At 31.2% G+C, this 15,613-nt stretch overlaps 2 protein-coding genes across 2 annotated transcripts; one reads left to right on the forward strand and one right to left on the reverse strand.

Annotated features, from left to right (window-relative positions):
- Positions 1-4,700: 4,700 nt before the first annotated feature.
- LOC121261094 lies at positions 4,701-5,263 on the forward strand. Its single transcript, XM_041163268.1, has one exon. It carries the CDS (start codon positions 4,842-4,844, stop codon positions 5,052-5,054), a length of 213 nt encoding a protein of 70 aa, XP_041019202.1. The 5' UTR covers positions 4,701-4,841; the 3' UTR covers positions 5,055-5,263.
- Positions 5,264-10,788: 5,525 nt separating this feature from the next.
- LOC121261095 (60S ribosomal protein L7-2-like) lies at positions 10,789-14,412 on the reverse strand. The gene is made up of 7 exons (XM_041163269.1): positions 14,150-14,412; positions 13,072-13,261; positions 12,878-12,975; positions 12,740-12,797; positions 11,512-11,591; positions 11,309-11,411; positions 10,789-11,235 (listed from the first exon to the last, which is right to left on the reverse strand). Exons 2-7 carry the CDS (start codon positions 13,255-13,257, stop codon positions 11,020-11,022), a joined length of 741 nt encoding a protein of 246 aa, XP_041019203.1. The 5' UTR covers positions 13,258-13,261; positions 14,150-14,412; the 3' UTR covers positions 10,789-11,019.
- Between the last annotated feature and the right edge of the window lie 1,201 nt (positions 14,413-15,613).

Consider the following 15,613-nt stretch of genomic DNA (forward strand, 5'->3'; position numbering starts at 1 on the left):
TTAATGGTGCATGAAGGGTAATTCGGCCTCATAGTATCAAGAGAGGCATATGTCTTCATTTTTGGTTTTATGGCCATTTATATTTTAAAAAATATTGAATGATGTTGGGCCGACTGGTGGATCAAAGGGTAATTAATGGGCCAGATGTTAAAAGGCCAATAAGTAAGTTAAATGACCCGAATACAAAGTTGGTACCCAGCTTTTCAAATTTGATTCAAAGATATACAGTATTCTCCATGACTCAACGGATAAAAGGCCCACCAATCTTCCAGAATGAAAGGTCTCGGGGGAAGTAGTTGAAGTTTGAACTCAACGTGTCACTAAGATAGATTAGTAATGAAATAGTTTATAAATAATAGTGAAATTATTTTAAGTTAAAATATTTTGTAGAATTTTGGAAAAGAATAGATAAAAAATTAATAAAAAAACTATAATTTTATATTTTTATTTTTATTTTGTAATTTGAAAATTTTGAATTATTATCTTTTTTTTCTAAAAGTTTAAAAAATATGTAATAATTAAGTAATAATTAGGTGAAATTTTTAAAAAATTAAAATTAAAATATATTCGTATTTATAATATTTAAATATTAAAATGAGATGACAGTAATTTACCATCCAAATAAGGCCAAAACCTCCCGAGAAAAACGTTGCAAAAGAGCACTATAGAAGGCAGCACCAGATAGTTAAAAAGGATCCTGAGAAATCCTTTCCCAAGAAACACGTGACATAGAAACGGTAGACGTAGAGGCAGAATCTTATTACAGTATTTCTTTTATTTTATAATCATACTTTAAAAATGACATCAATCTTGTGCACTCACGGGAACCACCCGGATTTTGTTTTATATGTGCACCGGAATTAGTCAGAATTTTGTTGTTGATCATCCGGTGACAAAAAATAAAAAAATAAAAAATGCTACATATCAATCTATCACAGGATTGTAAAAGGAATATAAATTAAGCTCATCCATTAAATTAGAATCCGAGTTATTTTATATACAGTTATTTTTATATATTTTTTGTATATTTTATTAATGTGATTAGTTAAAATAATTATTTTATATTAAAAAAATGACGTAATCAATTATATTAGTAGAATATGTACACAATACGCAAAAATTACTGCACAGAAGTTTTTGTTAGAACCCAAACACCAACCAGAAAAAAAGTTTCTGGAAACAATAATATTTGCATTCTACGGAGTGGAAAGCAAGCTTTGTTTACTTCTATTGAAGTGAAGAATAATGTTACTCCCATCCAGAGTGGGATTAGAAAAAAGTTATTGATGGTGTTTTTTTTTTTTTTTTTAAATCTCAATAGTTAAAAAAGTATTTTTTAATAAATTTATGATTTTTTTAATGTTTTAGTGGATTTAAAAAGTGTTTAGGAAAAAAAATTACACCATCCATAAGAGATAGGTTGTGGCATTACCCTTGATGCGAATTCAGCTAAAAGAAATTGGGGAGAGGTGGGCCTCAAGCTTTCCAAGCGGTCAAAAACGTGCAATTAACATGATTTTCACGATGTTAATGAAGACATAATGAGTTTCACGATGTCAATTAACATCTTGACTTCTGAATTACCGAATATTCCCTCCCCTTTTTGACCCAATCAAAATCGTCTAACAAAACTTGAAACGGAAGAAATGAAGACATAATGGTTATTGATGAAAAAAAAGAAGAAGAAGACATAATGGTTACAGGGCTTCTCTTGAACAAAGGCAACAAAAATGAAAAGGATAGACGGGATTTAAGGAATTTTTTTTGTGTTTTTAGACATTATTTTGTTTTAAATATATATTTTTAAAATTTTTAATAAGCCACAGGCCAAGCCAAGAGATAAAGCGAGAGCATTACTTTTTATTTTATCTCATTTTCATATAATTTTTTTATAAATAAAAATCAATGATATGTATTCAGTCACAATTAAAAATAATAAAGATATATATAATCCTCAAATTCTATCTTCATTCTTCTCTCTTCTCCATCTCATTTTTTATTTTGCTTTTACTTTCTATCAACATGGGCTCAAATATTCAATTGAGCCTGCCTTTTTAGACCTCGTTTGTATTTAAAATCTACCTCAACCCACTTCAACTCATCTTATCTCATTATTATAACTTTTTCAAATTCTCACACAAAATATAATAAACAATTCAATTTTTTTAAATTCTAAAACAATTTTCTTAAATTTTTACTCAAAATATAATAAATAATTCAACTTTTATTTTACTATTCACAAACTATCTTAATCCATTTAAATGCATCTTTCTAACATTATCGTTGGGCTGAAATCATGTTTGGTGTTTTGTTCTTCCAATGTGACCTCGCGACTGTTGTTGAAGAAGGAAGGAAAATGCTCTTGATTATAAAATATAATTTTAAAAAAAAGTTGCAAATAATTTTGTCAAGGAAAAAATGTTACGCCGTTCACTTTAATGCGTGGAGGAATATAATATATGGTATTTATATGTCAAGACTTTCATCCTGAGAAGGTAAAGATAAAGACATTTTTACTACTTCTTCGACTTTGTCCTTTGAATTATTTTTCAACGGCAGCGGTAGTATGAAGAGAGCTTATTGTAGGGAGAAATATTATAAAAGAATCTTATGCCATACACTTTCATATTACTAATATGTAATGTATTATTTTTATCATTTTATTTAAATATATATATTTCATTTTTATTCTATTGTCGTTCTCAGTTTCCATTAAGGCCCATGACATGGGCCTTATATCCGAAAGGGTCATCAGTCCTAACTCGTTTCTACTTAATTGGATGTTTTCAATATAAATTAGTTGGATTGATCCAACTAACTATTTTGATTCATTTAACACATTCTTCTATCTTATAAGCACAACGAACAAAATCAACATTGATAATTATAATGAATAAAGGTAACCTAACTTATCAATACATATATAACTAAAATAATATTAAAATCAAACAATTTTTGTCGAACACAATCAAACACACACGACAACTAAACGACGTTTAAATTTAAGATTAAAACCTGTAAAAACATAATTTATAATATATTCAGAGTTATACAATATTAATTGTATTGAATTTAGTCTGACATATTTTTATCTGACCTAATAACACCGAACTATAATTATTTAATTTGAAGTTGAAAATTCGTATCGAATTGATGAATCTTGTGACTGACTAGTCCCATCGTTACTCATCATGAAGAGTCCGAAGTGATAGTAATTTAATAAAAATAATGCTCCGTGAAGTGGGTACATATTGCCTAATCGTTTTGAATTAGTCTAGCTTAACTTGTTTATTTTTACGACACATTTTATTTTATCTAATAATTATAATTTTTTCTAAACTTTCATATAAAATAAGATAAAATAAATAATTTAATTTGTTTAATCTCAAAATGATAATAATATTAAAAATATATATTATAATAATATTTTATTTTATTTTTAATTTTTATCTTAACTTATTTTATATATAAAAATAAACGAGGTAAATCAAGGATAGAATCTTCCTCTTTATGTAAAAAAGAAAAGAAAATTTTGAATTAAATTTTAAAAATTAATAAAAGAAAAGGAAAAAAAGAGATGTATAATCCAGATTCGGTGGGGCCAGACGCCGACGTGGCCGTCGTGATTTTACTGGGGGCGGGCGTTGCCGCGTTAAATTGGGGCTAAGCGGCGAGCGATGGCGTCAACCTTTCTTTGTTGTGATGCTTTTAACGTGCCGTGTAAAGGCATCATTCTGAACATGCATACTGTTTATGTTTTTAGCTACCCTTTAGATTTGGAGATAAATTGAAATAATTTTATTTTATTTTATAATCTTATTATTATTTTAAAATTTTAAAAAATTAAATTAGTTATTATATTTTATGTAAAAAATTTTAAAAAATAATGATAAAATAAAATTAACTGAAATAAGTTTTCAATCAAATCGAGGCCAGTCGTTTTCACCCTCTCTCTGTCTCTACTCTTTGAACGCCTAGGTAGAGGCAACTGCATTCAAATATCTGCAACATGTACAGGGGACCAGTAGGCTGCGTCATTTTTCTTTTTATTTTGTTTTCTACAACATGTTTGATAAATTCTGGATTCAGAACAAAAAGCATCATCCGTTGATGTCCCACACACCCTTTTTCTATGGCCCCTACTTTTATTGGAATCCACTTTTTCTATGGCCCTACATATTATTATAATATATTTTTACTCTTCTAGAACATTTCTCACCTCATTTATATAATATTTATTATCCTCTCTTGTAAAAATTTAAAATAGGTTTATTATTTTCTTATTATCTTTTTACTGTTTTTTTAATGTATTTAAAATTTAAAATTTTTTGATTATTTTATTTTAAATATTTTTTTATCATCTTTAATCATTAAAAAAATATACAACTTCATTAATAATTAATTTCTTAACCATTAATTAAAAAAATACAAATGATAATAAAAATAATAAGTCTATCATTATCTATTTCTATAAATATACTTAACATAATAAATTAAAAATATTTTGAATTATAATACGTTTTTACATGAATAAATAATGTGTACTTTAAGCAACATTTTTTTTTTTAATTGGGTAGGCTAATTTTTATTTGTTTTTTAGAATTTTACTTTTTACTTTGAAATCGAAAGAAAAACCTAGAACTTTGTCCTGGGAATATTCTTTCCAAATAATCACGCCTACTCTATAAATAGTTTCTTGACACAGGCTTCACTTTCCCAGCCTCAATCCAACTTATTATAAATCTCAGTTCCAAGCAAGAAAATCAAAGGCTGCCCCATCTATCTAAGGTTGGTCAAAGAGGGTTGAGTCGACAGTGAAAGAAAGTAAAAGCGAGAAGGGAATGTGGTTTCTGTTCGTGTGCGCCGACGAGGAAGAGAGGGAGTTGGGCAGGCAGCAAGCTCCAGGATCATGTCCTCACTGTGCAGGTAAAGTGCAGGCCTTGGACGTCGAGAGACAGTGGAAGTTCTGTTTCCTCCCCATATGTTTCAAGGTCAAGAGGAAATATATCTGTACTCTGTGTTCCAGGCGCTTGGAACTCTGTATTACTAGCTAGTTCCGGAACCTAAATAAATATATAGCTAGCTTCAAAACCCAGAAGAAGAGCTGCTTTTGCCGCTGAGGATGAGTCTGTCGATGCTTCACTCGCTCGAGGAAACAGGGTTTTTTGTATATTTATGATTTGTTTTTTAGCAGATTTTCTTGAATGGATTAGGGTTTCAGTGCCATTGGATGCTCTAATATATCGGACCTTCATGAATTGTAGATGAAGATGCCCCTGTTTTTAGTGTTGGATTTGTGAAAATACCAGAATTTTTCGTTTGAAATTAAACCGGATTTTCCAAGAAAGATGAGAGACTCAAAGATTGGTTTTATTTTTTGGTCTCTCTTCTGCTCTTTTCATTTTTTAATTGTATGCATGAATGCCAAATGTCAAATGTTGGGAGCTGTCCTTACTAAAGTCGGATACCGGCAATTAATAGATAGAGTTCTGCTGGGGTGCGGCCAGAAGACTGCTGGCGTCCTACGCTAAATTTTACTTTTTTAAATCTTTTTATAAAGTAAAAAATATTAATACATTAATAATAATTTATTTAATTATTAAATTAAAAAAAATTAAATATATTAACGGTAAAAAATGAATTGACAAAAATAAAAAGCATTCTATCATTTTCCTAATTGGTATTTTTTCTTTTTTTTTTTAAAAAAAGGGAGGTTTTGCTTGCGATATTTTGAAAATAAACCAAGACAATTTTTCTACCCATATTTTTCTACTTAATTGTGTAATCTGTTTTTCAAATATTTTTAAAATTTTTTAAAAATAAAAAAATTATTAAATTATTAAAAAAATACTTTTTTAATATTAACAAATGGTTTGAATTCAGAAATTAGTTGAGATGAGTTGAGATGGATTAAGATGGTTTGTGAATAGTAAAATAAAAGTTAAATTATTTATTATATTTTGTATGAAAATTTAGAAAAATTATTTTATAATTTGAAAAAGTTGTAATAATGAGATGAAGAGTGTGTTTGGATGTTGAAGTGAGTTGAGTTGATAAAATATTATTAGAATATTATTTATTATTATTATTGTTGTTTTGAGATTTAAAAAAATTGAATTGTTTAGTATATTTTGTATTGGGATTTGAAAAAGTTGTAATGATGAGTTGAGATAAGTTATATTTCCAAACGAAGTCAAAATGAGTTGAGATGAATTGAGGTGTATTTTTAATACAAACAAGTAATAAAATTTTAAAAATTAATAAAAAAAAAATTCAGTACAAAGTGTCACGGATGTACCATTTCTCTTATTGTAATGCTATTAAAAGAAAATAAACAAATATAAATTAACTAAAAGTACTATTTTTTTTTATGGCTAAATTACCTTCGTTGATTATCGAAGAAGCGAGAGAGATTGAAAAAACAATATTAATGGAGTGATTTGATGGGAAACCTTGAATAAAATTCAAGATTCCAGATCATGGGGCCTAGGCTGTTACATCATGGCCCCCATTAAGTATCCAATAATAATCCCTCGCCCAACACCTCTACCAGATTCCCAACACGTTTGCCCAGTCGGAAAATGTTGTCCCGATTAAAGGTTCCAACCGATTTATTTATTTATTTATTAATTAAAAAAGTATTTTTTAATGATATTGAAAGTTTTTTAAATATTGAAGGGATTAAAAAATAAATAAAACTACTCTTCCCTCCACTTTTGACCGCTTTACTTGACTGCTGGTCAATATTTTTTTTATTTAATAATTAAGAAAGTGATTTTACGTATATTAATGTATTTTTTTATTTTTTAAAAATATTTAAATATATTAAAAAATTTTGAAAAAAAAGGCCGCTGGATAAGAGTGGGGCGGCAGAGTAGCCCCACTCTTAAGAAAATACATGAAAAAAAATACACTGATGGAAATAATTCTTCAAAAATTCTCGATAGATGTAGTGCCCAACTTTTCCAATCTCATATCTTCTGTTCTCGTTCCCAACTAATGTTCAATCATTTGGTTAAGAAGGAAACAATGAAATATTCGAATTTAAGTGAATTGGGGATGTCTTTGGGCCGGTCTGCATATGCATACTATGATTCTGTTAATAAGGAGATCTCCCCCGTTCACATCCTTGAAAGTGTCTCACCCTCTTTTATCAAGGAGATTCATAAAAACCATATATTTCAAAGAGACCACGCCTACACATTCGGATAGACAGAGTACCTCCAAACTCTATTATTTTGGTAATCCCCACAATTGTTCTGGAAAAGAGGAGAAATTTGGGATCAACACAGTGATCCTAATCCTATAGTATTTTGGAGCCAATAATAAGGAGAATATAATAATATCTTGTGCCTGAAAATCCCTCCATTTTATTTTCCGATCTTGTTTCGTTTCTTTAGGTAATATTTCTGTTACGATCTCTCATCGACTAAATGTGAGATTGGTTAATGGTTTATAAGTCTCTAGACACCCTTCTCTTATAAACCAGTTTTTAAGTATAAGTTCTATCTAGTAGATTCATAATAAATGGTATTAAAGTCACTCAACGTCTAAGATCATGTTGCGATGGTTGCAATTGTGCGGTACAGAAAGTGATGCTGGCATAGCAGTGTTCGTCTGGGGTCAGGAAAGACATAGCGCATAGCTAGCCCATGTGAGCACTGTGACCGCCGTGGATGTCAGCTGCAAAGCGTGATGGTTGTTACGATCCCACATTAACTAAGTATGAGATTGGTTGATAATTTATAAACTCTTAAGTACCATTCTCTTATAAGGTAATTTTTAATGATGGATTCTATTTAACGAGCTCATAACACTTAGAAATTCTAAGTGCCAAAGTCCTACATGTTTATTGTAAAGCTCCAATGTACCACATGCTTTTACACCTAACAGTAATTCATTATTTACACTGCTATCACATGCTTTTCACACCTAACAATGCTTCCATCATTCATAACACTGCCGTCGACACTTCGCAATGATTCCAAAGATGGATCTTTCTAGCCATTTCAGGAAGTGTTCTGTTTCGTTTGGGAACGGACCCAATCGGATTCGCGTTAGGTTGTGCTCTCTATCCAAATACGAGATAAATTGGATCTAAATTAGTTCTTTTCTATCCAGGAAGTTCTTATCCCCTTATCTTCTTGATTACGTGTTCACGAAATATTGCTGAAAGGAAGTGTTAAACTATACTTAAGATGTTGATGTCTGAGCTGTCTCATGTGCGGTTTAAATAGTAAAATAAGATGAGATAGTTTTAGATAAAAATTAAAAATTAAATAAAATATTATTAAAATATTATTTTTTTATATTATTATTATTATTATTATTTTGAGATTTAAAAAAATTAAATTATTTATTATATTTTTTATAAAAATTTAAAAATATTATAATAATAAAAGAAAATAAAGTGAAATAAGGCGAGAGGAGAAACTTTTCCTATCGAAACGGGCTTCAATGTGTTTGAGAAGTTCACGATGTTGCCTTTATTGATGTGATGCCATTTCGTTTCAAATTGAGTGTTTTGCGGAATTAATGTTCATCACCTCAAAAATTTGGCCTGAAACGATTTTCTGTTTTCTCTCTCTTTTATTTATTTATTTATTTATTATTATTTGGAAAATGTTTTTAATTTTCATCAAATAATAAACTAAGGGATCCACTCCCGAAGTTGCATGATGATTTCTGGTAGTTCAAGAACCTTTTGTATTCATGAGTGAACATTATGGGACCATAATGTTTGGCCACAAATTCGGTTGGGCACATATTTTCTTCCAGAAGGTTTTGTTTATATCTATAATTCATCTCAACTCATTATTATAATTTTTTTAAATTTCAATATAAAATATAATAAATAATTTAACTTTCTCAAATTTCAAAATAATAATAATATTAAAAAATAATATTCTAACAATATTTTATTATCTCAACTCAACTCAACTCACTTTAATATCCAAACTCAACCTAAAAGGATTAGGGATCCCAGACATCCTTTCCCTTTTTTCATATTCCGACTGAGTTGAGTAGTTTCATTCTTGTCTATGAGGAGAATAAACGGGATTCAGTGTCACAAAATTTTAGATTTAAGTAATATAAATGGGTGAAATTATAAACATGCGCATGTTCCAAGAACAACCACTCTTGATAGAAACAATGGCGTCTTGCTCTCATTTTCATGTCCGAGTCTGACACATTCAATTAACAAGGAGTGTAATCACCCCGTCCAGTAATTTTAAAATTGAAAAATTGATAATTTTTATTAATCCTAAATTATATTTAATAGATTATATTAGATAAACTTACGAGTAATAAATTAAAAAAATTAATTAAAAGTTTTAATTAAACTTAATAACTAAGTTAAATTTTATTTATTATTTATTTAACAAGTTATACTCATTTAAGAATTTAAAGATTGGTTATTAAAAATTTATTTCAATTTAAAATCATTACTGATCGAAGTTTTCTACGGGCCTACGCAATTTCAGTCACTACCAATCTTACATTAAATGAACTACTAGATCATGTTTTAAAATTCAAACTCTATTTTTAGATAATCACGATTGAGTGTTCAGTAGATTAGTGTCACTACATGTATTAACTAAGTCCAACTCAAACTCGTCGACACCATCTCCTAAATCTCTCTATAAATATATCATTTTCGTATGTTATTTGAAAAAAAATATAAACCTCCATAAGTACAACTACCTATCCCAAAATACCCAATCTAGCATCGTGCGTGTCTCAAATTCACCACGCCAATAGCTGACTACCTTATTCCTCTCACAACACATCCCTCACGTTTTCCCTCTTCTTCAGGCTCATGTGATTGATTTCATGCTAAAAATATTTGATTAGCGCTGCAAGGTAAATAGTTTGATCATAAATTACCATTAACATATGTTAGCTAGTTATATATATTATTATTAAAGCCAGTTCTTTAAAGACCAATGTTTATGTACCACGCATATCATAATATTTACAAGCACGTCATTCATCATGTTTTATTCTACATATTATAGTTATGTATGTATTATGCATTTCACGTTGCATAAGATACATAAACTTTCATAAGATCAAGTGTAAGATAAGCTCTTAATAGTTAATCAGATAGTCATTCAGATGCATGATACCAATGTGATTTATGAGTGGATGTACAAGCTACGGACCTAAACATAGTCCACCATAGTATGCTATAATACTATTAGTAACTCCCATTGAGGCCGCGAGATGTGGAGCAGGTGAACAACCTTACACATAAGGTTAAGTGTATAGACTAGTATAATAAGTAAAATAAGTCATATAAGCCAATATAAATCATGCATGTCATAGCATGCATATAAACAGTCATAATTTTAAGTTTTCGACATGATATATTTTATAAAAGAAATCTAATATTAAGTATATTTACGTTATGATGAATTTCTTATTGATTCATCAACTCATTTTAAACCACTCCAAATCAGAATATTTACGAAGTTAAGAGCTACAGGATAGAACTTAGTTCAAGGAGAAATAACGGTAGCCTAGATCATGTATACAAATATTACATAGAAATTTTAATAAATGATTTTTCATTCTCTTTTATGATTTCTGTATTTTTAATAAAGAATTACTGTATTATAAGGAATTTTTGTATCCTTTAGAATAAAAGAAAATATTTTTAAGTCAATTTCAGTAGTAGCACTCCAACTCTCCAGATTTTTAAAAAAATTACTTTATTATTAAATGTGGGGAGTGGGCAATGGGTGCCACAATCACTGCAAAAAATATGCAAACCAAATATATATAAGAGGAAACCAATGTAAATTATCAATAGAAATTAAACCCGAATACCATGCATGTCAAAACTAACAAACTGTAATGTGCCTTTGCGGACACAATCCTGTCTGGTTGGCTAAAGATAGGGAACTTAAGTCTTATAAATTCGTTGAACAGAAAACATGGCAGCAAGAAACTCAATTTTTTTATAAGTAGGTAGAACCTCAAAATTTTGAGAGGATAATATCCTGCTGCATGGACCTAATTCATCCTCCGGATGAGCTCATTGATGTAATCTTCACGGTTTCCGGCATCACCTCCTTCAACATAGTGATTTCTCTTCTTCTTCAAACCACCCAGGGGTGCCTTAAGCTTGAATGGCCATAAGAAATTGTTTGCCTCCTTGAAGTGGGGTCCAACCGTCATAATCTCATGGATAAGATCTTCCGTGCAAATGATTCCTTGCTTACCCAAAGCCTGTTATTGCGAGTAAGGCGTAAACATGGTGTAACATACATATTTATTTCCTCCAATCAAAATGGCCACAAACCTGTTCAACGATGGAATTATCAGTCAAAGCAATTCTCTGCTTGTTGAGTTTTCCATATCCCCTTTTGTAAATCAATTCTTTGACACTCTTCAAATTCGGATACCTGAAATAATATCCTTCTATTAACAAGACATTTGAGTATTATAAGATGGGCACTGATGTTCTACAAACAAAAACAAAAGGGAAGGAATACAACTGCATACCCGTAGGTCACATAAGGCTCAACTCTGTGCAGCATATTCATCGTTGCCTTGTTTACTTTCAGAAAGACACCATTGAATATCTACAACCATAAAAAGGTCTGTGTAATTCGATATGACTAATTGTTATTTGTTTAAAACAACAAATATTAGAGAAGGGGCAACAAAAATGAGGGAGGAGATTCCATCCAATATGAAAAGTGAATATAAAAATGCCAAAAAACCATCAAAGGCAAACTCCTAATACATGCATCCTCAAATGTGGATAGCATTGCTTAACATCCCAAAAAAGATCATAATGCATTGCACCAAAACACTAAGGCCCCGTTTGGATAGTGAAAGTGTTTCATCTCATTTCATCATTACAATTTTTTCAAATTCACACCAAATATAATAAACAATTCAACTTTTTCAAATCTAAAAAAAATAATAATATTTTATTCAACTTTTATCTAAAACTATCTTATACGATCTCACTATCCAAACCACACCTAACTATAGAGTCTAAAGACCAAAAAACAATATTGGTCTATACTCCCCGTTTAGCCCAGGTCCCTCAAAGCACAAAATCTGATTCTTGCCATCCTATTTAAAAGCTTAACATAATAAGGGGGTTAATTACTGTGAAGCCTAGGGGTGGAAAATCGTATTAATGGGTTGTGTTCGTGTCGTGCCAAATCGTGTATATTATAAGATATGAGTCAACCCAAACACGACCCATTAAGCTTACCGGACCAGATTTTCAAACCCTAACACAACTCATTAAAATAACGAGTTGACACGACACATTTTGACCTGTTATGAATTAATTAAAAATGTATTGACAAGACACGTTTCGACTCGTGTCAATCCGTTTATGAAAATGGGTTGAATTGACCCAAATAATCTATTTGATCTAATTAACATAATTTCACATCAAAGTTAAAAAGGATATACTTGTAATTTTGAGTAAAAAATTTAACGGGTCTAAATTGGTTAAGCAGGTTGACCCGTTAATGAATAGCGTATTAACAAATCAATCAGCTTTGACCCGAAATCGTTAACGTTAAACTCAAACCTGCTAATTTCGTCTCGTGTTCATGCTGGATTAACGGGTCGTGTCGCATATTGCCACCCCCGGGGGTTATAGCAATGCTACATAATTACTCTTTTAAATACATTCCATATACTGAAATTTCTGACAGAAAAAAGAAAAAAAAAAACCTAATAATAATTTGAATTGCAGTGTTACCTGTCTCAAACGCAGAAGCTGCAAAATCTTCCTGGTCTTTGGGTGCATTGCATTGATACTGAGGTTTCACAATTTACAATAATTAGAATCAACATTCTGGTATCAACAACAAGAATTGCAGGACTGTAGATGACATACCCACGGATCCTGATAATGAACAAGAGCTTAGCTTGTGGGTCAACATAAAACCCTCCCTTGAGTTTTGCCTCACGCTTCAATCGAATAAGCTCTTTTTGCTAATGAAAAATATTTGTAGAACCATTTCAGCAAAACATAACACCACGACAGACATTGAATAACCTATCAAGCACTTATGATTACTATGTCTTCACCTGCTCATCATACTCCTTTGCATAGAGTTTAGCTCTGCAATAAATCAGCTTACGGCTTTCAACTCTTTTTTTCTTCGCAGCTTCGAGCTCCTGCTTCTTTGCCAGAGCCCATTCCTCATTCCTTTTCTGCTTCTTCAATACCGACTCTGGAACCACGGGTCCTCCCTTGACTTCCTCTTCACCCATCTTTCTGTAGCCAAAAAGAGACCGCACCAAATTGTGATGAGCTAAAACACTCGAGAGCTTTAACTTCATAACAAGCTACAATGCTGGTACAAAAATATTTACCACAACACCGTTTGTTTTGAGAGAAAATTCTCCCACAAACCACAAGTTCTTCTAGCAAGACTTATTACCCTTGTCCATTTATCTTCGTGAAAGCAAAATAGGCAAAAATAGCCAAACAAAGACAGATAAACAGGACTAAGTTCGAAATAAAATCCATGTCAATTTGTTTGGATCCAAACATATGGTTCCCTTAGGACTAAAAAGAATAGGACTTGAGGTTTTAGTTCCCGGGTAGTTAACCAAAGTTCAAATACAACTTTTTCAGAATACAACTAAAAAGACGTCACCATCTTTCAAGTTTAAGATGCTTTCATTTCCATTCCTAAGCACAACCCAGAAAACAGAGAGACAAGCATCTCCGGGAAATATTCTCAATGAATTACCTTCCAAAGAAACTAGCATGCATTGCTTTCTATTAAACAGCACAAACCCTTCAAGGGTCTGTCATTTCTCTCATAAACAACAAACTAAGATCCCGAGGGCCGTGACTTCATTTCACATAAAGGACCGGTTTGGGTGCTCAGATAACTAAACACATATTTTCTTTATATATAACCAGATATGAATTTCGTAAGATCAAAGCATCCATCTGAATGAAAAGAAAAGAACTCGCATGTAGCAATGACAGTACACAAACCCTTAAGAGTAATTTTGTATAACCAACTGAAAGCCCATTTCTAGCTTACAAAAACAGATTTTATTCGGAAAGCAGGAGGAGCGATTCAGAAATTCAAACAGAACTATCGCAATAAAAGAAACGCAGGAGATGTGAGAGTGGAATGAGAGTTACTTTTGGATCGTTGCCGCTTAAGGTCTTTGGGAGTGCTGGTAGGTTTCGCCGCTCAGAGAAGCTTGACCGAGCGAGAGAGGCCGCTTGATATAAGATTGAGAATTAGGGTTTTTGGAGGTCGCTTGAGATTGTTGATCCTATCGACGGTCCAAGTCGGCTACGATTCTATAATAAATCCAAGCCGTTGGCGTGCAGCAAATGACGAGTTTGGCCTAGCTTAAGGTACAGTTTGGATACACGAAATTATTTTATTTTATTATTATAAATTTTTTAAATTTCTATTCAAAATATAATAATAAATTCAATTTTTTTAAATCTTAAAATAAAAATTATATTAAAAAATTATATTCAAATAATATTGTATTTAACTTTCAACAAAACATCTCATCTAAACTGCATAACCAAACGTTTTCGCTATATTTTTAGAGAAGCTAATATGATGGCTGTTTTTTTTAGCTAAGCAAGGATGCAAAGGGTCAATTCAGATTTTGGTGACAATACATCCATTCAAGGCCCTATTCGAAAAATTATTCGTATGGACAAACTTAACATCCCTTATCTTAGACATTGATGATTTATTGGTTTTGGGGGGTGTTTTGTTGGGTTTTTTCTGGGATTTTTTTGATACCTGAGGGTTTTATCATTATGTTCTTAGGGGCTATGTTTTATGGTATTCTTCCACCATAAGTAAGGGTTTTGTTAATAAAATTAGAAATTTATTACTATTGTATATGTGACCTTAGCTCTTTAAAAAAAAAAAAAAAAAAAACTGCGTAACAAAACTAGACCTAAGTGTGGTTAGGGGGCTATTTGGGAAACATGTACTCCGATACAAAATTTTTATATTAAGTCAATATTTATTGGGTTAAATCGTTGATATGTAATTTTTTTTTCTAAGAAAGTAAATTATCATTCAAATATTGAAAAACAAGATACTTGAGGAGGGGGTGAGGTTTCCTAACAAATATCTCATTACAACAACCACGACGTTAAATTGAAGAAAAAAAGGGTATTAGAACCAAATACTTGGTTTCACCCATGCCCTACAAAAAGAGTACCATCTTAAAAAATGATATTTTACATTTTGTATAGTCATGAGAACTATGGAGCAACCGCTGAAGTCAATGGAAGTTGAAAGTGCATTGCGGTTTGTTATCTTGAGATGTTTCTTTGAGAGATCCATATTTCTTTTTTCGAGATTATCAGTTAGGGAAAGTGAAAACATAGTAGGAAGACCGGCATTGGATGGATTTGACTGTAGCGAGCCAAATTTCTTCATGCACACTTGTGGTGGCGCGTGGAGACCACGCGTGGTGAATTCGAGATGAGGTGGGGCATATCTAAATTATCTTAAAGAAGAAAATCTACTAGTGCGATGCGTGTAGTCGGCATACTCATTACGATGTGGAGCGCGTGAAGGCCAAATAGGAAACAAGTCGCGCATGATGGTCATGTGTAGAATAA

This window comes from Juglans microcarpa x Juglans regia, chromosome 4D, assembly GCF_004785595.1.
Source record: "Juglans microcarpa x Juglans regia isolate MS1-56 chromosome 4D, Jm3101_v1.0, whole genome shotgun sequence".
Taxonomy (NCBI): Eukaryota; Viridiplantae; Streptophyta; class Magnoliopsida; order Fagales; family Juglandaceae; genus Juglans; species Juglans microcarpa x Juglans regia.